The sequence below is a fragment of the Hermetia illucens genome, chromosome 1 (genome assembly GCF_905115235.1).
Source record: "Hermetia illucens chromosome 1, iHerIll2.2.curated.20191125, whole genome shotgun sequence".
In the NCBI taxonomy this organism is placed as follows: Eukaryota; Metazoa; Arthropoda; class Insecta; order Diptera; family Stratiomyidae; genus Hermetia; species Hermetia illucens.
In genome coordinates this window covers 186,450,971-186,477,110 of record NC_051849.1, presented here as the reverse complement: position 1 = coordinate 186,477,110, position 26,140 = coordinate 186,450,971, and the positions used below count along the sequence as shown (strand labels likewise).

The following is a 26,140-nucleotide window of genomic DNA, read 5'->3' as shown; positions in this document are numbered from 1 at the left end:
TTACAGTTCGGATAACTGCACATTGATCAGAGATTGGGTTGGGCTAAAATCGCATCTGAATGGAACTTTTGAATGTGGAATTGAATCAGTTGGTCGATCCGTTTCCAAGGGATTCATGCTTCAGTTAGGAACGTTATTAATTTTCCCATAGTCCTGTGCAAAACATTCCCATCCCCTCTCTGGTACTGAAGTTAAAGGAGAACACTCACTCCCCATACCCACTGCAGTAAAGTGCTTGGTTGCAAAAGTATACTTTTTGAAATTCCTTGTAATTGAAATCGTTTAGGGAGCGACTTGGTCCTGTAAGCGTGGCATTAGTCCTATAAAGGTCATCAGACAGTGAAAAACATACTTCTCTCCAGTTTAAGTCTGTTTGATGTAAATGTAATTTGTCTTGCAATGTCGACATTGAGAAATGGAGAAAAGCTATGTCCTTGGTATAAGAGGAAAATTTGCAACTTTAAAATGATAAAGTGAGTATTGAAGTTCCAAGTTGAGGAGCTTCAAATTGACTTAATCAATATAATGTGTTGTTTGCTTGAGATTACTTAGGAACAGGATACTTCGTTTCATTTATAAGGAGCGATATTTGTCTTTTGGTAATTTTAAAGGGAATTAAGTATATTTTAGAAGGTCAGGGACTGATTTGTTACATTTGTACAGGAAATATGAGAAGGTGGTGATTTGAGGAATCTCTTTCAGTTTCATTAGTCACAGTTTGATAATGGCTTGGGGTCTATAAAATGCTCCTTTAATAACAGCTTATAGACCTGAGTAAATTCCCAGCAGGACATCTATTAAGAAGATGTGTATGGAGTGTTGGTTTTTTGCGGCTTTGGACCACTTTCATTGATGCTGCTTTCTTGACAGTCTATCATTTCCTGGCCGAGGTACAAGAACGCGCTGACGGTACGTATAGCAGCCAAAAATAGGGCAATATCCTTTGCCTATCTGAAGAAAAAATATGGGACATTTACGTTGAATGAGGACAGTAGGTAGGATTTAGTATAGTATCCCAGCTTTGTCTCAAACTCTCCAGCCAAGGTAAAGGAGAAGGGATTATGGCAACGTACTTTGTGTCACGCTCAGTAAAACAAAAATAAACTGCTGAAATAAGAAAGAGATAAATAAAGTATAGCTGGAGTTATTCCACTATGCTAAATCCTACCTGATCTTCCTGGACAGGTGACCAAGAAAATGCATCCAATCTTGTTAAAAACGAAAAGCTCGTGTTGAGTCCTAAGCCTCGGAGAAATGCTAGGACGTTCACCTCAGTCAACCAGGGCCCATCCAGCCGCGAAGTAGGCGAGCGTTTTTGACGTATGTACGGCGTCAGGAGGTAAGTAAATTAATCTCAGCAAAAAAAATACGTATCTGCACGCTGAAAACCGATGGCCTCGTGCCAAAAGCTGCGATATAGACGCGAACTTGGTAAAAGTGGTTATAAACTGGGCGTCCACATCAGTCAACGCATGGACGTCGTCAAGACGTAAGTTAGTCCAAGCGAAACGAATTTGTGTTTGCACGCTAAATGTTGACACCCACACCGGAAAGATCGAGGAATTCACAAAAGCCCTTCGGAAAAGGCGCAATGACATCTGCGCTTGACAAGAAACTCGATGGTCTGGTGCCAAAAGCTGCGACATAGAACGCGAAAGCAGCAAAAATGGCTATAAACTTCTCTATTTGGGTAGCCCACACACTCAATACGATGGTGACATTGTCACCTCAGAGGGTTTCCGTGATGCCATTCAAGAAGCCGAACGATTTGATGACCGGTTGATGAAGTTCACCATTATATCAGCTGATCAGCAAGTCGACCTGATGCTGAGAAAGATGTTTTTTGGCAAATTCTCGGTGCAAAGATCCTTAATGGGAATGTGAGTGAAAAGGAAGACGGCAAGAGGTGCAATGGGAGAAAGAGGTTTTGAACACCCAATGAGGGTGGCGAGCGTATAGTCGAATTTGTGGACATCTATGACCTTGTACTTGTCGACTTAACGACTTGCCAAAAGCTGATATGAACGCACATAGTATATCGAACACTTCTGTTGCGTTAATAACAAGAAGAGTACTTTGCTTATCGTTCGTCGAGCCGCGACAGTTAGATAGCAAGAATGTTTCGAGCTCCACTTCCACAATCATTGCCAGCAGTTGGAGCGTTTCCACCTGACAGCGCAAATGAAGTCGAGAAAGCAATGAAATGACTGACTTTGGGGAAAGTCACAGTGTGTGTGTGTGTGTGGTGGGGAAGAAGCTACAACTTCTGAGCACTGAGGCCGTGTTGGCCCATTTCGTTAACGTACCGCAGGATTTCCGTTAGTGGATGTGATGCTACCCGTCGCAACTGGAGAACATCGGCACCAAAGATCTGATGCCTGATGTGTCCATAGGCGGGGAATTCACATATGCTCCGTGGATTCCGCTTCCTCATTACAGGAGGGACACGTATCATCTTGAGTAATTCCTATTCTGAACATGTGCCCAGCTAGTGAATTATGACCTGTCAGAATGCTCAGAATACACCTGCAAGTCCTCCTGCTTTTCGACAGGATAAACTTTGCGGTACGCATGTTCGGTTCTGGCAGGAAAAGTTTGGTGTGTCGAGCAGCATTTAGGCTCTGCCACCTGTCATTGTAGGAAGCTTGTTCCCAGTTTTTGAAAACAGACTTAGCCAATGCTACTGATACTCTAATTGCTGGTTTCGGTCCCGGCATAGGGGTGATTGACCTTCTTTCACTAAAGCATCCGAGATTTCATTTCCCTCTACACAACAGTGATCAGGTACCCAGAGTAGTTTCACTGTATTGAATCTAGAGATATAGTTCAAACGGTTTCTGCATTCCTGAACGATTTTCGAGGTGATTAAGGACTATTCAACGCCCTAAATACAGTTTAGCTATCACTCCAGATTGCGATGCGCCCGCCCTTCAACCGCTCGTCAATCACCCAGTGTGCCGTCCTTAGGATCGCATAAACTTCGGCTTGAAAAACTGTTGCAGATTGTCGCAAAGGAAAATCCCACTTCTCGTTTTTATTCTAGAGGTAGACTCCAACTCGAGAACTTTCTTCTGTTTTTGAGCCATCGGTGTAGAAGACTTCCGTATATCCCGCCACGCATTCCTCTGGGACTTCCTAGTTCTCTCTGCGCTTCAGGGTAACTTCATAGCAAACGGATGTATGGGGACACGAGAATCGGAAGGCCTTGTAAGAACTGGATTCAGTCCTCCCAGTAACTCTTCCAATGCTCTGTTCTGTTCTGCTTGTTCTGGTTATGGACACTGTCACACGGGATATCCAACGTCCAGCCTCCCATACACTGCTTGATGGAGATGATGCGTCTAATAATAACAATGATCTCGAGCAACTTGTCTAAAAATGGAATAATGCAACAGAGTCTCCGATTGAATCTGAATAAAACTGGAAAAACTGAGAACTTCATTATGAAATTGCTTCACGCATTAGTGCAACCGGGATGAAGTGCCGTTCCAAAATTGCTGCTCTTTGTGTTCGACGTATCAACGAATGTCTGAAATCTAAAATTAACCGCAATGTCGTCCATCCTGTCGCCCTCTATAGTTGTGAGTGTTGGCCGACTATAAAAAATAATAAACGGTATCTCGCGGTAATGGAGGCGAAGATGTTGCGTTGGACTGGATGTCCGCGATCGATGTGGGGTTACACCGATCGTCCGTATGGTCATGTAACTCGCGCTAACGAGAATTCACTCGCCAGAATTGGTCAGAACATAAAACTGCATGGTAACCAACCAAAAGGCTGGCTGAAATAACGCTGGATTGATACGTTGGATGGGAATTCGAAATCCTTGCGACCGCATCTCGATCAGGTCTTCGATAGAATAAAATGGCATAACCGATCACGACGAGCCGGCCCCTTTTGTGAACGGGGCAAAGGTTGAAGAAAAAGAAGGAAAAGGAAGAAGAGGAGGTCAGGTATATCTGCTTTTCAGAGTTCATTTTGCATGGTCCTATCCCAAGGCTGAAGACAAAAATATCCTGCCTGACACCCTAATAGCAGACAGAGCCATGCTTGGAAGCTAGAGTGAAATGGGCAGTAGAACTTTAAACCACTGCAATCTCCCGGAGTGGATGGCATTTTCCAAGTACCACTTCAAGGGGGACTAGAAATCCTCTCTTATAAGGGTGGTAAGGGGCGGCATAGCCTTCATATAAATACCGAAGACATGAAGATGGGCAAAAGTTGTCTTTGTTCTAAAATCGGGCGAAAAGGATCTTTTTCACTCTAAATCTTTCAGATCAATATGCCTGGCATCGTTTCTACTCAAAAGCATGAAGAAGGCCCTGTGGCCCTAGATAGATTAGAACCAATATCTAACGCGTAATCCCCTGCATCCACGTCAGTACACTTACTGGGCATTGCAGTCAACCGAAACTGCTCTGTATCATCTGATGGATATATTACGCGATGTCATAGAAACTAAAGAAATAGTAGTGTCTTTGTTTTTGGACATCGAAGGAGCGTTCGACAATACGTCGCATGCAGAGATACGACATGTCCTAATCATCAAGCCAGCGGGAAACATCCTAGCTTTTTAGATGGGCTATATGTTAGAGAACATGGAGGTTTTGTGGATTTAACGTGAATACTTGCCGTGAAGTAAGTCCCAGGTATTCATTTGGCTGCAGCAATCAGAGCGTCGCCATGGCAGGCACGACGGTGCTGGTTTATACTGATTGCAGACTCACCATTCATATCAGTGGATGCAAATTTCATCTAACACCCCTGCTGGGGCACTCTTCACCCCACAAGGAACTTTCCATCCGGTATGGTCCAATCACTTCAGGAACTTTCCTGGAGCATATACTGTGAAGTATTTTCAGCCAACGGGTTAGCACACTAGTATATTTCGGGCGAAAATGTATGTCACTTTCAACCTGCAAAAAAATTATAGGAGGCAAAACATTGAGGAGGCAACACGCGGCTATTAAAACACGTAGGTCTAACTGTAATTCTGAACCGGTTGTGGAACGCCTTTATCGACTGAATACACTCGGCCCGCATAATAAGATCTGTGTACTCTGGGTTCCAGGCGATATTGGATCAGAAGGCAATGACGCTGTGGAATAAAAGGGTGGGTTGATTGCTATGACACTAAAAGGGAAGAAGAGGAACGACGGAAAGTACTATACTGGGGGAACCTATCAAAAATGAACTAATCCAGGATGCTCATGGGGGAATACGATCCCAAGTGCTCTTAAGATTGTTTAAACTTCACCAAGAAAACCCTTAGGGTCATAGTGGGAACACTCATTGGTCATTGCGGGCTAAATTATTATATTACTTGGGTAAGCTAAGGATATTTGCGAATCCTATCTGGAGATTATGGGAGGGGAGAGACGAACCCTTGTGATGTTAGCTAAATTACTTAACCAAGAACAGAGATCATAAGTAGATAACCTTTTACAACAGGTATGATACTAGGATAGGTCTACAGGGTTTAGTTTGTGAGAAATGTGCACGCAATCGCTCTAACGATAGGATAATCTTCATTGTTAAAGCAAGTCTGGGAAGTCTGGGAAGTGCCACTCCGACGTTTGTCGACTCGTCTCCACGTCAAACTGGTAGACTCACGCCTCATCAATATCCCTAAAGGCTTTTTGCAACATTTGCAATGCATCGGCATACGAAATTTCGTTAATATAATAAAACAAAATTTAAACAAACTCTTCACTAAACAAAACTATCCATATTAAAATGCAATAAAAGGTAAAAAGTTGACGTATGTAAACAGGCGTCAGGCAAATATTTTCCGCCTCCTTCTCCCCTCAATTCAATTGCGCTAATGGAACAATGCTTTAAACTGACAACGCTCGATACCAATTAAACAGAATATTTGATGTTGCCTAAGAATTCGTGGCATCTAATAAAAATAATTTTTTTTTTTTGCACCGATCATGAATTTGTTTTCCCACGAGACTCCAAGAATACTTAGACTAGCTTCCAAGTTTTGGATTGACGTAACTTATTTCCTGTGCCTCATTCCCCTTGCACCTAGTAGGATAGAGTTGCCTGTCCTTTTCTTCATAGCCTACCGTAATGATTTGACCTTTTTGTGTTCAGTTTGGGGCTAAGGTTTCGCTAGTGATTGCCTTCCACAAGACTGGGAATGCAAGCCAAGTATGGTTGCCATTAACACATATAGAGGGCACAGAGCGTCGCCTACACCTAAGTCCTGCCGCTATCCGTTCTTGACAGCTCCCCTAGGACTTTCCAAAAAACTTGCACTCTTTCAATACTGATCCAGGCCATGGAGTTTCAGGACGACCCACTAGTCGGTCATCTTGAGATAGTGGGTATCACGGTATGGCGTGACAAGTGATGGCGTTTTCGTCCCTTTTCAATGTGTAGCCTACGCACTGCTAATTTCGCTTTCTTGCTAACACATCCACAGGTGGCTCGTATATTGACGAAGTTCTTCATTTGATATTGTGTCAGGCCAGAGTTCTCGGATAACATGACATGAACATGAGTAACAGTGGTGATTACTGTTAATGTGCTATTCTCTACGGCAGTACGGAACGAACCTGAGATTATCAGATTTATATCGATGTTGAAACAGTTGCATTTCAAGATTTTTCAGAGATTTTACCGCCATAGAAAGTGACATTTTAGGCCATCAAATATTGCTCCGGTGACAAGTATTAGTTTTTTCGTAATGCCCATCCTGCTTAGAGCATTCCAGATGCGCTCCCTATTGATGTTGTCAGAAACTTTTTCGAAATCCATGAAGAATAGGTAAAATAGGGATCTAAACTCCGTACACGGTGTGACAATGATTGGAAGGATATTGATGGGGTTGCCAAGATCCATAGCAGAAACCAGCCTACCCTCTGTCGAGGAAGCTTTAGAGATGTTCTTTACTGCGCTTTAGGATAAATTTAGTTATTGTCTTTGGGATGGTAGGACGCAGGCAAATACTCTTCTAATTGTCGTAATCAAGATGGTTGTCTTTTCCCGGAATCTTCACGATTACCCACTTCTGACGCTCAATGAGAAAGATTACAGATTTCTGGGATTTTCGAACAAGTGGAAGTAATAGCTGTACCATACAGAAATTGCAAGTGTGGCAATGAATAACTCTGTCGGGACACCAACAAGGTTGGCAAATTCGCTCCGTTTTAGTGCATGACTGGTAAAGATAAATTCACATCTGTTTGGAGAAGCGCTCCATAATCGCATGTTACAATAGCTTGCAATATCATCCCCGGTTGGAAGAATTTCACCGGATGTTAGAGGATTGAGAATCGTGATTAATTACTTCTTTTGCTTCTTTAGATACGCAACATCGTAAAGAGAAGCCTGTTATTAACGTCCCCCACAGGACCACCGATCTGCTACTTTGATGAGCACGATGGCGGAATTCTTCCAACGAGTCACTTTCACACCTTCGCAGCGATCGAAGAGGGAGAGAGCTTCTGTGATCCACCTCTACGCTTCCGTAATCCGTAATAATAATTGGCCGACAACTTCGCCCGAACCAGCAACAAAGACGCTTTTGATGGCGGCCCAAAATTAATAAAAAACGAGTAGTGTCGTTTGGTTGTCCCTCCGCTGGACGACAGCCAGATCGTGAAAATTGTCATTATTGAATTTAGGAAGCCAACGACTCCGCTCACTTGTGAACAGATGCAGTAGCGAAACACGAGAGAAGACCTTCAGACGATGGTTGATTTCGGTGACGATATCAGCACCTCATTCGTTACGTACTCGCGCATTCTGACGACAACTCCTTAATCTACTGCTGATCACGAAATGGTAGATTTGATTAGATGTTCCTAGTTGACCTTGTGGTAAACTTTGTGCTCGAATAATATGGCATTCAGGTCACAATGTCACTTTAAGGAAGCCCCAAGCCTAAACTGCGAGGAGTTGCTCAAGGAAAGCCTCCTCCCCCATATATTGAAAATCTTTGTTGGTGTGATGCTCCTCAATCTGGACGGGAATCTCAAAGTCAAAGTCCTATCAGAAACTGACTCCCAAGTCATAAGAGCACGGATCTGCGTCTTTTGCTTTGCAGAGTACAAAAACATAGTGTCACAAGAGAGTAAGCAGTGCTCTCCAGAGTTCACCTTACTTTACCGAGGCCCAGAATGTTCAGCTTATAACACCGGCATTCTCTTCCAAGTAACGAGAGGTCAGCCCCTATCCGGCTCACTGTTGTTTCGGTAGCAATAAAGTTTCGAAATTTGCAGGTTGCTGGCATATAAAGACACCTTTTATGATCAACAAATGCAGGTCTATTTGCGACTTGAACAGGATAAGAAAGAATTCAACAAAGCTATGCATTTCTGGAAAGAGCAATTTTTTCATTTTATACTCGTATATTGTCCTTCCTCTATCAATTCCTTGTGTTACTTTCAAATGTTTAGCTATATAGAACTCCATACCCGACTTTATTTTGGAGATGATTACATAAATTGCTGGAGCATTCCTATGAAATTTAAATTGATGGCGAAGGACAATGTTATTTTCAGATGCTCGTGTATATAACCATATTTTGGTCAGCAAAAATTTCCCAAATACCTTTGGGAGAATTGGAAGAGAATTTATCTATCTACAACAATTAGCAAAAGTTTTGCCTTTCTCACATTTCAGAATTATGAAAAATTGGGAAATTATACAAATTCAGAGTGTCATTGAAGTAGTAGTAGTAAGTTTGGTCTCTATACTTTAAAGTTCTTCAATAATTTTCCATATCAAGTCGCCATATCCGGGAGTTTTCCTTTCTCACTTTTGAAAGAAACACTTTTTTGTCTTGTTGAGGGAGTATGTCTGTATTTATTTTTACGTCACTGTTAGCCCAAAACAAAAAGAAGGAAAATGATTCCCAGAACTCATGTCTGATTTGGATAATAAAATATTTTTTACTATTAAATAATAAAAATACAAATTTAATTAATTTTAATTTTAATTAATATAATTTTAAGGCACTAAATAGCACCACTTGCAGCACTTACTCTGAACTTTTTCAATATTCTGTTTAAATACAGGTTCTAGTCAGTATGCGTCCTTTTGTGTAATAGCAAAAAAATTGTGGAAACTTTAGTTTACCTGCCGAAGAATTGGAGGACTTGCTGGTGAGCTTTTGTAGGATGAGTATTACTCCTGACCAAGAAGACTATACACTGGACGAGCAACTCCAGTGGTAAAGTGGCACGGAATCTCTCAGACCCTTTCGGGTAGGGACGAGGTAGGAAAGTGGTATCGGTGTGTCGGCCTATTGATGTGGCCTAGATGATTTTCTTGGGTGTATTTAGTCATCTTATCCCAGCAGGAAACAGATGCATCCGAAAGATTGATCTTGGATGCATTTACTTTTTTCCTCCTCACTTCCTAGGATGGCAAACATGGATCTATTACCGAGAATGTTGCGGATGTTTGGTTCTACTAAGTTTCCCATAGAGGAATTTGAAGGATTATTCGTTCCAAAACCCTTAATCTGAAACGAATATTTAAGGGAGCTGTGCGTTTGGTTCCCGCAAAGATGTGTCAAGCCATAAACAGGTGTGCAATGTCTGTTGTTATGATAGATGCTGTCACGTACTCCCAGCATCTCATAGCCATGTACTCGCAACCAGGTGAGCACATACCACTATATCACATACACGACACTAATACCAGCCCTTATGCGTGGAATTTAGCTCGCGGAACTCCCGTCGCCGTCGAAGATGTGCAAGACTTTTCCGTCTACATAAAATTTCAAAGAATGTAGTGGGAGTTGAATCTCCTTTGTATAGTCTTCTTGCTCCTGAGATAGCATTGGCCACCCCTTTTACCATGTTATTAATTTGAATTTGGCTTTAATAAGCCTCACCATGCCCATAATTGAAATTCTTGATTTCAACGGGCGGTTATGATTTTCATGAAATTACCTTTCCTTGGAAATCTATCGAAGTGAATGTTCTGAAATATTTTACATAAAGTGGCGGAAATTGGGAACCGGGGCCGATTTCATCTGCAGCAGAGAATAAAAAATAAATTTTGTTGGGTAAACATGCAGGATGAGGTCACGTGGAATATTTACTTAAGGTGGAAAGGGATACTACAAACGCTTGGAGTAGGCTTTATTACGGGCATTCTTCTGGGAGTTTTTTCGACTGTTTTGATATCGTAACAGGTTAAAATTCATCTGAGTGCAATCATCCATTGGTTAGGAAGGACTTTTGTGGGTTTGTTAATTATACAAACACGTCGGTAAAGTTTATATGATTCAAATACGTATTAACATCCAAACTTAATGCTAGGGAAAGGTTAGAAGAGCGACACTTCTGCAAGTATTCCTGGTAAACGTGTAATCACTGCGCATGTAAATTTCAGGGGGAGTATGATCTCACTACCTTTTTTTTACTTCAAAGCTACCGTTCCTATTCAAGAATCATATCCAAGTCCCTTTTGAGAAAAATATAATATTATGTGGCCCCTGAATCTATTTTTCGAGAGAAGGTTAAGTGATACTTTTCCGATGACTTGTAAACACTTGAGTGCGACTTTAATACTACAATGCGTCAATTTACCGACTTCACCTAAATTACGGTTCGAAATATGAATGTCCAATAGAAGATTATTCTAAGAAAACCATTACAAGAAGCGATGTAATGATTTCTTTCTGCTTGTGAACTTCTTCTGTTCACTTGAAAATCCAATCGCCTTTTCTTGAAATTGCGTCTTCAATTTTCCGCCCATTAACTTTAGGACTTTTTTGCGGGTTTAAAAACAACAGCCTTTAGTGAAGGATGTAGGATTTTTAAGACTGGTTGAGTGCAACTGACTTTACGTTCGGTTTGGAAACACTTTTCACAATAAAATAAATTTAATTACATCAAATCCATATTTTATTTTGGTCAAAATCAGAGCTTGTAAAAACCTTCAAATTTTATTCGTAAGTCTACGGCAACATTCGGCATGTTTCGAATGGAATTTCGGGCAAATGGTTCCATTTTCAGTTTTAAATGGATTTTTTATGGAAAATTAGACTTTCTTACTTGCAGTCGAAACCATTTTCTTCAAAGTTAACATGTATTTAAAAAAATTCTCACCAGAGCATAATGAAATGCAAATTATAATTATATAATGGGTTCGAGCAAATGAGAATGAGTAGAATAAACTACTACAAAAAGTCTGGAGAGATTCCTTTTCGGGTTAAATGTATCTCTGCTAAAACTTTGCCTATTTCACGGTTGGACAGGTCCAAAAGATGGAATATTCTGGTGAAACCTTGAAGCTGCTGGTTCAGACGCACTTACCCGCCAAAGAGGAGGACGGTAAGTCAGAGCCATCCTTGGAGGATATGCAGCCCTTGTCGTGTGAGACAATCAAATCGACAATTACCGTGGAATTACCTCTTTCGTTGTCAAGACCTTAGGGCATGTTTTGGATATCCACTTAAGAAATATAATGGGAGGATGCTCTTCTTGAAGTCTCCCCACGCTTCCCTCAAAGGCAATTCCACAGAAACCGTGCTTGCTACAATAGAAGCATTATGCTCCAGCCGTGTCCCTGGATATAGAGGGATTTAACAATGTTTGTACCAACGCTATTATCCAGAAAAGAATTGGAGAGGTATAGGATGTTGGACAGCGAAACCGCACGGTCATATTAACATCCTAGAGGAAGTACTTCGAGAACTCTGGGCATGTCCTACGGACTACAAGCCAAACATCACGAAGAACTTTGCTGTGAGCTTTCCAACCAGGACAGATCGGCGAATGGTTGCAAGGCAATGATACAACATTTTTCACTAACGGGTCAAAGATGGCCGATAAAGTGGTTGTGGAAGTCTTCCACGGATACACAAAACGAAGTCGAGCCGTACAGTCTCCCAGGTTCTCCAGTGTATTCAAGGCTGAAGTACTGGCGATACTGGTAGCCTGTCTATGGTTGGGGCATGATCCGAGCCACGAGCCTAACGTAACACTTCTGATCAAGAGACAGTCAGGAGCCTGGTGTTCCTGTGGGAGAAAGCTGAAAACTGAAAGAATGTCCTCTGGCGCCCTTAGATTTCCAGGCCATGATACGCAACGCCAAAACCTTGAAAAATTTCATACAACATTTTTGTTACTTTAGCACCTCGGAAATCATCAATCTAAATATCGACGCGGACGATGATACAACCAGCTGCCAGCAATGTTGATGGATTAAGCAATATTGATGTATGCCATTAGATCCTTTAGTTCTATGGGTCTGCTCTCCGTTCCTTGATTTGCAAGACAAAGGACGCAACTCAGAAAAGTGTACAGGATCGAGTGTGCGTGGGCATTGAAGAGGACTTTTGACTGTACGTCAATTCAAGAGTCTTGTGATGCTAGTAAAGGGCATAGTGACAATGATATTTTAGCCAAGTAGATCTAAGCTATACTGTATCAGAGGTTACTGTGTATTGAAGCAGGTGTGGATTGCTACTTGACAACAGAAGCATCGAAGGGGTGCCTTCAAGAAAGTTTGGTATTTCCACTTCTATGGAGTATGCTGATCGACTATGTAGTAGTATCTGGACTGCAAGAAACATATGAGGATGACGTGGTTGGGTTGGCTGCTGATCAAAACCTCAGAACGATGGGTCGAAATCTATAACGCGCCATTCATTTCTTGTGCAGTTGGCACCTCGGCCAAGGACGGCTCAATAAATGCAAATAAAGCCACAATGATATTATCTATAGAGGTGAAATCTCAGCGAATTCCATTCTATATGAGAAACTTCTTCAGAATATAGCGAATATTAGCGAATAAGAAAGGTAAAAGGCGTTGCTGGTTTTTAAACAAAAAAGTATGTAGGTATATATATATATATATAAATACGAAAATATCCAATTATATACGAATATATTGGTATTCATATTCATAGAAAATCATCGTCAGAATATATTAGTGTTCATAATTACGAATACAAATATGCCCAACATTTCGTTGCTATTATTAGGCTATTAGACATAAAAGAGTTTTTACTGTAAGCTAGCCTTACTGCAAAGAACTATATATCTAGGTATTGCCACATTCAATTCGCACTGGTCAAACGGGAAGAATAAAGATAGGAGACTACAACTTTGATGCCGTTGATAATTTCTCCTATCTAGGGTCGAAAATCACAACCGATAACAGCTACGACGATGAAATCCGCGCCCGGTTGTTGGTTGCCAACAGAGCCTATTTCAGCTTACAAAAACTGTTCCGTTCAAAATGTCTCACCATAGGGTCAAAGCTCTTGCTGTACATTCTTGCCAGTCCTCATGTATTCCTCGGAGACTTGGGTTCTTAGCAAGAAAAATTGCGAACTCTGGGCCGCGTTCGAGAAAAGAATCCTCCGAAGAATTTTTGGCCCCCTACATGAGGATGGACAATTCGGTAGCCTACATAACGACGAAATCTATGAGCAATACCATGACCGTCAGGTTGTGGATAAAATCCGGCTGAATAGGTTACGATGGGCGGGTTACTTAATCCGTATGGATGAGGATGATCCAGCCCGGAAAGTCTATAAGGGCAATATCTATGGTAGAAAAAGAAGACGAGGCAGATCCTGCCTAAGATGGAGCGATGGCGTAGGTCAGGACGCCAGACAGCTTTTAGGTATATCGAATTGGTGGACCTCGGCGCAAAACCGGGATGTCTGGAATTCCTTATTAAGGCAGGCCTAGACCGGATACCGGTTGTTGCGCCGTTGATGATGATGATGATTGCCACATTCGACGCAGCTCTGGATACACTACTCAATTTTCATTCCTTGGATATACAAGTGGCCTCAAAAGAAAGTTTATATTTGTTTCGAGGGGCGCCGGGATTATGTTAATTAGTAGCATGAGTGTTGGGAATTGGCCATTATGGACTGTTTTTCGGAAGCGGAACGCGCGTTTTCTTACAAAAAACGATAATTCGCCACAATCAAACTGAAATCACTGCCGAAGATCAAGATGAGTTGATACCCAAGTCCTCTGTACATGGATATCGCTAATTTTTTAAGGTTTTGTCCCGAACGTGGTCTGCTCAAGTAAATCCTGAGCGACCCTGCAATGATTGAGGTTTATTTGAATAAACATCATTTTCTCATTGCAATGGGCGCCTTCCTAAATTCCGTATGTTTACCACTCTTTAACTTCGCACAATTGGCATTTGGGGTCCCTATTGCACTCTCTGGCAATATGGCCTTTCTCCCCACACCTTCTGCATCGATTGGATCGATCAATGCTGCTGGTGCATGCCTTCGCGAAGTGCCCAAACATGAGGCATTCAAAGCACCACTTTAGTAAAGTTTGTTCAGGCAGGCAGGCAATCCATCCAATCCGAACTTTTTCGGCAGCTAACAACATTTGCGCTGCCTCCGCTGGTACTCGTATTGTGGCCGTTTGAATACCACCATAGGCTGGTGCTCAGAGGTGGCGGCGAGGAAGATGGGGCGGCAACCCTGTCGGCCAAACCAAAACCAAGTGGCCGAGGAGAACCTCCATAGTGGTGGCACCGGGAGACGCTGTAATCACTTTGGTTTGCCGGCCCTGATTCAGTAGGCGAATGCTCCAAAGGCCTAAGCAGGACGATCAGACCCGAGTCTGCACGGAGACTCATCTGAAGTGGCAAATTGGTCACAAAACCTTACCAGGAGTATACTGTTACCATGGGAACCGGGAAAGCCCCTGGACTCACATACTTCTGGTGAACTCCTGTTGTATGTGGGGACAGCTCGGTTATTTGTGGTTGGCCCCCCTAGTGGGAGTTTCATGGTGGTTGTGGTTATGCTCAAGCAAGAAGAGACCTTCGGGCCTCAATGTGGTGTTGCGTATCAACACGGGTGCTGTACTCCATAGTTCAGTAGAGATTTAGGTAATTCTTGCATCCACCAGTATGAATGCTAAGCCATGCACTTGGTATAGACTGGTACCGTTGTTGCTTGTCTGAGCGGGGCTCTGATTGTGGTCACAAAATCAATCCGTGTCTGAAGAGGACCGTAGGATTAAGTTTCACGACAGGTGCCTACGTAAAACACCATGGGCTTCACCACCATAGGCTTTTCGTAAGCCCACAACAGACTCTTCTGAAAGTTCTTTCAACTTGAATTGCTCCTTGAGAGCAGTGCAGATTTCTCCTTTCGATGTCACTTCATCGAGATCCTTACATTGTATGTAGATCTCATGCTTTTGGGCACGCACTGCGGCATTCTCCCCAAGTGAGTTTTTCACTTGAGTTCGAAAGTCAGCAGTTTTGCCTACGCTGGATGTGTTCAGCTCGACCATGAGATCCCCTTTCTGTATTCTTCTGTTCACATTTCCGCTCAGATCTTTTAGGCCGGGATCATCTTTGACCTTTTTGAGTATCTCCGCGTAGGACAGATTGCCATTACTGGAAATAACAATCGCATGGACGAGTTGGCACTTTTGCTTTTCGTTTCGCTTTTTGTTGGTGACTTAAGTCCATCCATCGTTTTCGTTCGTCTTGGGCTTCGTGACGTTGATCAGATTTCCTATAATACATTCGCTGTACGCTTTCCTCTTTCTGAGCGGTTGGTGCTGGTTTTCTGTCTTTTTTTCTCTTAGGCGCCCGCTGATTATTTATAGGATCCCCTTCTTTTTCACGTACTCGTTTATTTCGCGGGGACTCGATGGTAGTACGGTTAGACGTCGCTTGGGTCGTTCGTGACACTGTTGGCACAGCGAGGTTCGGCGTATCCTTATTACTTTTTTCCTCCATCAGCGATCTATTATAGAGGACTCTAATAACCCTCACCATATTTTTTATGGCTTGGTGCATGTTGTGCTTGTCCTTGATAAACAGCTCAACTATTTTTGCCCCAAACTGGGTGAAGGGTAATTCCTCCGGATCGGGACTCGGCTCCCTATAAGCCCCGGCAGGATTACCCCTTTTATACGCTCCTTCACTTTTGGCGTTAATTGACTTTGCCTGTACTTTATCCTTCATCGTCTTTGGCATTGGTGGAGATCTCAAAGTTGACTAGCTTCTTTTGAATGGATCCCTTCCTTGTTCCTGGGGCACCTCTTGCTGTAGCGCATCTTGAACATATGCAGTGGGTGGTGTCATGATTTTCGTCGTCCAAAAATTTGCCTTCAGTTCATATTTGTTTGGTCTTGTTACTGGTGCTCTCGGTAAGGTCGTACTTCGCTTGAACACCTTCTTCTCCAGATCCAAATCACTTGTAACATTATATGCCAAGGTGGCCAAGTTTTCCACCACCGAGGCATTGCGGTCGAGGGATATCGACGACCGGGAGCCCGCTTGCTCACTCCCAAAAGCCACTGGTACTGGGGTTCCGAGCCCTGCACCGTAAGTTTCCTCTTTCTCTCGTTTTCCTATTCGTCTGTCTGTCAGTCGCACGCACTTTTCTCAGAAACGGTTACACCGATCGACACGAAATTTGGTGAGAAGATGAGAACTATCACCGCCCAGACGTGTAGTGTATGATATTCTTCGAAGTTGAGATTTAGGGGGGGGGGGTCTCCATACATGCAAAAGGGAGGTGTAAATTTTTTTTACCGAATATAGTCATGTTGGGTATCAAATGAAAGGTCTCGATTAGTACTTTTCAAAGCCGGTTTTAGTTTTGAGATTTATCAGAAAGGCGGGGAGTGGACTTGTTTTCTTTTTAAAACTCGAATAGTTTCTGCGGATTCGTTTCGAGCAACGAATTTCTAAATAATTGAATACGTAACGAAAGAACTGTCTACCCATATAAAGGCACAGAATTTTTCTGCTTAGAGTTATCGCACCTCATTTTGAGCTGGAACAAATTGCAATAATTAAATATTAATCAAGTTCTTGGCAGTTTTTCCAATTAGAACCATCGCGGTAAGGATTTCAAAAGTCTTTCATCCTCCACGCTACTCGTTTAGCTTTCCCCACAGATTTGTTAACAACATGATTTTTGTATCCAATAAATTGCTTGTTTATATGCAACCTTTAAGAGTGAACATGACTTCAAGATACTTACAAACCACATTTAATTTCCATACAGTTTCCAGAAAAAGCCCGGTTACATTAGGATTTTCCGCACGACATGTAATCGATTTTCCATTGTCCTCGATGGATGGTACAAAGCTTAATTTGGACACAGTTGTGTTGTAGAATGTATCGTCCTGCAGAAAAAAATTGAGAGAAGAAAGTTAAAAAAAAAACAGGAATAAGCATACATATGGATTGGAGGAGTTTACTGCAGAAACAACAATTCCAAGGATAAGGAACATTCTGAATTCTGTTCGGGCAATTCTTGCACATGAAAGTTTAAGTAGCCAGCAGTCAAACTGACTGGCTTCTTCTGGAAACTTATCCATTTCTTCTTCATTCGGTCTTGTGGCCGACGAAGTCTTTTTGAGAAAGAAATGCAATGGCGCTTTTTGTAGACATGGGAGCGCTCTCGGGAGGTGAATGTGGGCCAAGTCATTAAGAGATAAGATCTGGTGTTGATGGTGGCAAAATAGAAATTAGCATTTGCTCTATTCTTCCTTCATATTGCATGAATGTGTAATTACAAGAACAGCAGCAGGATATCGCCACGTCTGTGGCTATCGTCACACGCCAGGTAAGTGTTTTTTGGTTTTATTAGTGTAGAAAGGTAGAAGGTCTCGCTGCAAGTGCAAACTGTTCTATAGTATGAATTCTGGGTATAGCAGTGTATGAGCGCATAGGACTCCTCTGCAGGATAAGATCCTGGCCATTTCTGGAAGTAGTCAAAGGCAGGTAGCATGGTTTCTTTGCGGAAGAAAGCGTAAAATGTCTCACCTTATGGAGCTTGTACAGTTTGTGGAAGGATGATTTTATAAGCGTAGTTTGGGTAGCTGGAATGTTGGGGGAAAGGACTTCTTGTTGGTTTTAATACCGGGGAACACCTTGAGACCCTTTGCTACTAGGCATCGGTGGGATTATATAATGACAAAATAAAGCAACTACCAATTCATAAACGTGTAAATTCGTAGTAAAAGTTTAAACATAGTTTGCCTCACTCGATGAATTTAACACAACAAAGGCTCCTTTCACCGCAAAAGATTATCCTTCAGTAGAAAAAATTATAATTCTGTCATGGACTGTATATTTAACAGCATATTCTGCATATCCTTCCCCGTTTCATTGTCATCATATAGTCTGGGCTGCAAAATGGAAGTAAAGGGTCTAGATCGGATTTAGAGATTTTTCAGCCATACGTTAAATTATAAAGTCGCCCATTCTAGGATTCGCCCGTGGACATTTATGGCTGTCTCTTGTCCAATATGTTATCTCCCTAGCCGCATAATCCTCGGTGTCTGCCATTTTTACTCACCTTTGTCCTTCTTAATTGTCTCTTTCCCTTGTACCAGGTTATAATGGCATTGGGTCTGGAACCAGTGCTTTCACAAGTAACCTCATATCTTCTATCAGCAACTAATGACGGTGGTGGGTTCGTTATTTCAGCTGTGAGTGGTTTAACTGAAAAGAACAGAAATAATAATTTATATTAGTACAACATATGCATAAAATGGGTATCAGCAAGAAAGAATGCGTGGAAAAAAATGTTAGTTAAAATGTTCCCTAGCATGATTCCCAAGAGTGATAGTCATGATTTGCAAACCAATGGAGGTCTCCTCGGAGGGAACATAATCCCTTTCTCAATTCCCATAGAAGACAAACTTTCCATAACGACGTCGAAGCTAAGAAAAATGAAGAAGGGTGAAATCAATGGAAGAATATTATGGAATATGCTTTTCAGATGCTGGTTCCCCCCGGAAATGTTCAAAATGTGTCAGAATTTTTTTTTCAGTTGGAACTTCGCGAGTGAATTTAATGAGATAAAATAATTTGGAAGTTCTTCTTTTCTTTTTGAAAATTGAATTAGCTTCATTTATTGATGAAAGTGTTGACAGTGATAATAAGCAGGATGAAGGGTGAATTTATTCATGGAACTTGTATACTTGGTAGTCCTTTCTATTCAGAGAAAAATCTTTTGCTCATCGTTGATTGTAAGGGTTTGAAAAGGATGGGGTCACTGGAGCAATTTCTTTCGGTTATATAAAAAATCTTAGGGTGCTTTTAGATATTTATTGGAACTAGTTGGATGAAGGGATGGAATCTTTGAAAACAGGAGTGAGCTCGGAAATTTGGGCTTGCTTAATGAAGGAGGATGAAATATTGTTAATATACATCCTTTCATATCTTATTGAATTTCAGAATAATTCTTTTCAAAATCTAAGTCTCTATTGTCTAGAACTTCACCTATCGTAATGTGTTGTTGAATGTCCAGGTTTTCTTCAAAATTTGCTGACTTTATAGCGAAGAAATTTACTAGCCTAATCACGCCCGTTAATCGTGAATAGAGTCCGGCTAAATAGGCTGCAATGGTCGGACCAAATAATCGGTATTGGTGAAGATGGTCCAGCCGGGAAAGTGTATAATCGCAACATCTATGGTAGAAAAAGAAGACGTGGAAGAACCCGTTTTAGATGAGGCGATGGGTTGGGTCAGGTCACCCGACAGCTGCTGAGGATATCAAATTGATGGACCTTGACGCAAAACCGCGTTCGAGAGAAGAATCCTCCGAAGAATTTTTGGCCCCCTACATGAGGATGGACGATTCCGTAGCCTACATAACGACGAAGTCTATGAGTGATACCATGACCGTCAGGTTGTGGATAAAATCCGGCTCAGTAGGTTACGGTGGGCGGGTCACTTACTCCGTATGGATGAGGATGATCCAGCCTGGAAAGTCTATAAGGATAATATCTATGGTAGAAAAAGAGGACGAGGCAGACCCTGCCTGAGATGGAGCGATAGCGTAGGTCAGGACGCCAGAGAGCTTTTAGGGATATCGAATTGGTGGACCTCGGCGCAAAACCGGGATGTTTGGAGTTCCTTATTAATGCAGGCCTATACCGGATACCGGTTGTTGCGCCGTTGATGATGATTTATTAAGGTAGGCCTAGACGGGATACCGACTGTTGTTCCGTTTATAATGATGATGAAGATGCCACGCGTTAAAGTCATCTATGCGTTCGTAATACCTGATTCCATGTTAATGTGCATGTGACTTCACGAAAGGTGAAATAAGTGCCTTTTGGAAAAATCTTTCAAGAAAATTAAGAGATGTTTACGTTTTTATGTGAATCAATTACATCATTCACTGATATATGTAGTATTCATTGCTTGTCCGAAAAGGCAACTAAATGGGATAAAGATAGAGAGCTAAGAATAGCGGTCTATGTACCTCTATATGCCTTCTTCATCCTTTTGATCGCACTTTCTTCTATTTCACTAAGGTTTAGCACAGCACAGACATCCTATCGTGTATGTGACCTCATCTATGTCTTTGCACTCGATCTGTTGCCTTCGAGTTTTCACGTCTGCTTGCTTTCCTAGCACCCTTTCCACCTGACCGCGAAAACTATCCACCGTCTTCTCGCTAGATTTGTGTAGTTCCAACATCAGATCCCCCTTTTGGGTACGCCTGATATGGCTCACACTGCCCCCCAAGTCTGTCAGTTCTGGAACGGCCTTGACTTTCGGAATCTCGGCGTAGGATATATCTCCTTTCTTGGAAATAATGATTATTTCCGGACGAATCTTTGTCCTTCTCCTCCTTTTGCCGCTCACCTTAATCCATTCTTACGAGCTGTAGGCTCCTCCGCTTTTGTCAAAGTTGGAGTCGTAATCGAAGAACTACCCGGAACTTCAGCCGGGTCAGCTTTTTGTTTGGTGATGTGGCTTTTTTCTTTTTGACCGCTTGTTGGACACCAAGGAATTCACTTATCCCATCTTTACTCTGTTCTCTCCCTCTCTACCTGAGTTCTTACTTACCTTATGCTGAGGTAGCGTCAGCTGCGTTTCCTGCGTAATTTTGCCACATGACGTGGCGTTTTTCTCCTCCACCATATAGGACGGCTTAATACCTTGTGTCAGAGCCTTGATATTCTGGTGGATATTCCGCCTCTCTTTACTGGACTCGCGGAGTTCACTCATACGTTTCCCCAGTGAAAGAAACGCTGTTGTAGTTTGTTATCTTCCACAATCACCTTTCACAGCATCGATAATTATGTCATTCGACCCGAAGAATCTCGACTGCCTAGGGATAAAGTTGGCTTCAGTGGTGACCTCCCAAGTTTTGAGCTTTTGCGAAAAGGATCCCGGTGGAGAGTTGATTTCAACTCTATTAAGATCTCTTGTAGCATTAAGTGTCAAAGTAGCTAAGTTTCCCACTACTGAAGCACTGCGGTCGTTGGATATCGACGGCAGGGAGCCCGCTTGTCCACTTCCAAAAACCGTCGGTACTGCGTTTCTGAAGCCCTGCATAGTAAAAAAAAACTACCTTTCTCATCCTTACCTCTTGATGCGTGCATGTGCATGCCTATAACGCATCCACCGGGCGTTTTCTTATTCGCACGAAGGGACGCGCCTGATGGGAGATTTGGCAACTCCACACGGGCACAATATTGCGACCGTGATGGATGATCTGAATGCCAAGGTGGGTTCTCATAACATATTCGTCGGACATGTGATAGGGAAACACAGTATTAATGACCGTAATTACAATGGTGACATGTTTGGGACCTTCTGCTTCCATCAGCTCGTCTGTAAAGTTAGTTGGCTTTCAACTGAGTGTACGTACATCTAATTAGATCATCTAACCGTGATCAACAGTAGATTTAGGATTTGTCTTCTGGATGTACGAATTAAGATAGGTGCTGACAGCGAGATCATCATTTGATAGTTGCTTGCCTTCACTGAATTGCTCTCGGGACCCGAATGTCTTTCGATAGTGGAGAAGATATCCTGAACTGTTTGCCATCAAAAGTACTCTTTTCTCCATTGCAAGTGAAGTTGTTAGCCACGTCCAGATGGGGCGCCATATGATCTGATTGTCAAAACTTGGCAGCGGGATGAAGAGCGGGGAATTTTCTTTAGTATCATACTTAAAGCTGTGCAAGCGATCAGCGTTCAAACTGGGGTTCATTAACACAAGTTCCACTGATAGGTTGATCCTCAACCAACTCAACCTTCACGCCTACACAGAAAGTTGTGAAGTAGCTTCTGGTCTACGAATAGAAAAATGGTCAGTCAAGAGCAGCCAAGAGGTCATCGATCGATCAAAATACAAGGGAGGAATGACCCAACACGTACCAGGGAACCGCAGAATTTAGGAGGAGCGCTAAGCAATATGAGAAAATAGCAGCAACAAATATGACCGGCCCATATTTTTTAAACTTAGTACGATAGCCAAAATCCAAGAAAATTGAAAATTTCCACGACCCCACGACAAAATTCAAGAAAATTGGAGATTTTCACGACAAAATGACCAAAAATGCAAAATCTGCGGATTCCCTTGGCAGATATCTTGATCGGAAGAGGAGGTGGTCCAGATTTCAGAAACGTAGTAATTTTCACGCTACGATGCAGGGAATGCGAGTTATTACAGAAAATCGGCCGCTGGAGAGGCTTGACGAAATCCAAGAAAACTGAAAATTTCCACGACCAAAAATGCAAAATTGTCGGCTTCCCGTGGGCGATATGTTGATCGAAAGGGGAGACGGCCTAGATTTCTGAAGAATAAGAATTTTCACGCCACGATGCCGGGAACGCGAAATGTTGCGGAAAATCAGCCGCCAGGGAGGCTGGCCGAAATCCGAGAAAATCCAAACTTTCTACGACAACCGGGTCGACAAAGTGATCAAAAATGCAGAATCATCGGATTCCCATGGGCGACATCTTGATCCAAAGGGGAGACAGCCCAGATTTCAGAAAAGTAAGAATTTTCACGCTACGGTGCCGGGAACGCGAGTTATTACGGAAAATCGGCCGCCAGAAAGGCTGGCTAAAATCCATGAAAATTGGAAATTTCCAGGAGAAAATGATCAAAAATGCAAAATCGTCTTATTCCCGTGGGAGATATCTTAATCGCCTATTTTAGCTTACAAACACTCACCATAGGGTCTTGCAAGTCCTCATGTATTCCTCGGAAACTTGGGTTCTTAGCAAGAAAAATTGCGAACTCTTGTCCGCGTTCGAGAGAAGAATCCTCCGAAGAATTTTTGGCCCCCTACATGAGGATGGACCACTCCGTTGCCTACACAATGACGAAATCTATGAGCGATACCATGATCGGTTGTGGATAAAATCTGGCTCAATAGGTCACGTTGGCCGTTCACTTAATCCGTATGGATGAAGATTATCCAACCCGGAAAGTCTATAAGGGCAATATCTATGGTACAAAAAGAAGACGAGGCGGACCCTGCCTAAGATGGAGCGATGGCGTAGGTCAGGACGTCAGACAGCTTTTAGGGATATCGAATTGGTGGACCTCGGCGCAAGACCGGGATGTCTGGAGTTCCTTATTAAGGCAGGCCTAGACCGGACACCGGTCGCCGTTGATGATGATGATATCTTAATCGAAAGGGGAGACGGGTCAGATTTCGGAAATGCAAGAATTTCAACACTACGACGCCCACCTTTCATAAGTGTAAGATGCTACGATGCCTGGAATACGAGATATCACGGAAAATCAGCCGCTGGGGAGACTAGCCGAAATTCGAGGAAATTGAAAATCTCCACGACCCCCGGGTCGACAAAATGAGCAAAAATGCAAAATCATTGGATTCCTGTGGGCGATATCGTGATCGAAAAGGGAGGCGGCCCAAATTTCAGAGTAGGAAACCTTGTGGTCCCGTGTAGTTCCTTCACTAAGTGGATTATCGAGCCACGGTTCAAATCTGGGTCGTTTCGTCACGTTTCTATCAAACTATCTCGGAGTAGAGCCGGTCTGTGTGTCGCGATGATGATGATGATGAAGACCTTCTTGTTATCAGATCATAATGTTGCGTGAGGAATTAAGAGTGCTAAGGACACCAGCATCGATACTAATTGATGAGTATTTCGGTAGAGCAGCCTTACTGGGCTTACTGGGAGTTTATTATTGGCTCGATTCCTATCCATTTGTAAGAATGCAGTATCACCAAGATTGCGACGGACCTAATGGAATGGGTAATTGTTTCAACTATTTTTAGTCCTCTTATCCCTCTACATATGACAACAACCAAAGTTAATTATTGTAGGTAGATATAGCAGACACGACATTACGAAATAAACAAATTAAAGCAACTAAATCGTGATGATATCTTATTCAATTTACGTCTGTCTGGAGGTGTATGAGCCGTAATAAGTTTATGGGTGTTCCACAAGACCCACTTTTTTAGAAAATCCAAATAAAAGGAAAATCTACCTACTCCATCTTGTACAGAAAAATTCACGCCGGTGGCTGAGGGCGTCTGGAAACATCCTTGTAATGCGGGCTGGTATGTATACTTTATCAGTGACAAAAATGTTCCAGCTGTTTTGAATTAAGGTTCAACGTTGAGAGTGTTAATATGTAAATTGGCAAGCGGCTGCTCTTAATAATGTCATGGACCCGAAAACAGAAAGACTCATAAGACTTTGGTATATGCCAGTCGATAACAGTTTGACATACTGAATATGTGGACCATAGTGCATAACATTAATCATCAGGAGAACTCGTTCTCCGTTCCCATTAGGGCATTAGTAGCACTCTCTTTGATCCACATTATTAGTAGTAAAAATAAAAGTTTCCAGGGTAGTCGAAAGGGACCAGAAACAAGGGTATATTAAAGTAAGTAATTGTAGAGTAGGGAAATTAGCCATTCTGAGCCTTTTGACATTACCGAATTTTCAAACGAATAAGGATCAAGTCCCAAAAGTTTTTCAAAAATGTGTTCAGTATATGTGTCTCTTGCATATAAATAATTCAGTATTACGTCATGCAACCATAAGGTTATTACAGCGGTCCTGCTCCCTGGAGGAAAGTAGCACCTGCCATATTGGCCTTCTCAATTTTTGATATGAATGAAAAGGGACAATTTCTAAAAGCAAAATTACAAGAAGTTATCATACTTACGATGTAAGTCCAGGACTAAATTTGCTTCCTTCGGTGATATGAGTTGGGTGTTTAATACTTGGCATGTAAATATTGAGTTTAAATCTGTTCTCTGCACTGCTGGCCACAATAAACGATTTTCTAAAATGTTCTCGGAATTGTATTCGCATTGATTGTCAACATTGAGTCCATTCACAAGCCATCGGACTTCGGGCTGAGGACGTCCTGGAAAATGAGAGAAATTGCTACATTATTTGTGTTCAATCTTAGATCCCTTGTGGAGTGTTAGCCATGCTGACATTTGAAGAAGAAAATCAGAGCAGAATATCTATTTGTCGGTCGTATGTTTGCCCCACACCCTAGATATAATAAAATGATGCAGTTACAGATAGAAAAGGAGAAAATTAATCAAAAACTATGTTCATACTATGAAGTCGCATTCCGTAAAGTTTTGAAATATGAGTTAATCTACCTTCCAAGGACTTTGTAACTGTTTGAAGTAGTTTGCATAACTCTACTCATCCGAGCAGATTGAAAAGTTCAAGAGAATACCGAGAAATTTACTGAGGCAACCATTGCTTTTGTGGCTTCCTTACCTAAGGCACTCCTCTGATTGTATCAAATGTCTGCAAAATACAGCGACTGTAAACGTAAAAACCACGGTAAAAATACAGGATATTCTGAGAAAAAAGGAGCACGTGAGTCAATCACGTTCTAAAAAATAAGTATTTGGTTTAGAATCAGGCTATTCCGTTACCGACAATTTTATTTTTAGATTGATTTCGATGGGAAATGTAAAAGATGAGGAGGACATGCCATAATGCTTAATAAATATTTGATCATTTAGGGAATTCATGCCCAATTCCTGAAAATCACTGAGCCACATGGCAACATGTTAACAATGATGTTTGAGTCTTTTAGGGATGTATTCCTTGTTACATGATATTATCAGTTGTCTTATAAATCATTGGCGCGTGTAGTTGAACGGAAAAATACATTACATTATATGATAATTTATAGGTTCCTAATATTAGCATTCAGTTGGTTTCTTTGGGCGTTTACTGGCCTACCATGAAGAAGAGTGTTTGTCGAATTTGAGTGAACATCGACAATAATCTAGCCACATTGGGTGAGTGGGATGAGCATGAAACTCCCCATCTCATTGCCTCGGGTGCAAATCCCGGTTTGCCGTGGATGTTTATGTTGGTCTAAGCACTATAGGCACGGGAAACGAAAGGTTAAAAAAGCAACGATATA

The 26,140-nt window shown here is 42.1% G+C and overlaps 1 protein-coding gene across 1 annotated transcript in view; it reads right to left on the bottom strand.

Moving 5' to 3' along the window:
* Positions 1-26,140, bottom strand: part of LOC119647024 (nephrin-like) — a 319,705-nt gene that overhangs the window by 17,021 nt on the left and 276,544 nt on the right. The window contains exons 7-9 of the mRNA XM_038047761.1: positions 24,905-25,108; positions 18,293-18,438; positions 16,970-17,114 (exon numbers count right to left, since the gene is read on the bottom strand). Coding sequence (XP_037903689.1) covers positions 16,970-17,114; positions 18,293-18,438; positions 24,905-25,108 — 495 coding nt within the window. The remainder of the gene's footprint in view (positions 1-16,969; positions 17,115-18,292; positions 18,439-24,904; positions 25,109-26,140) is intronic.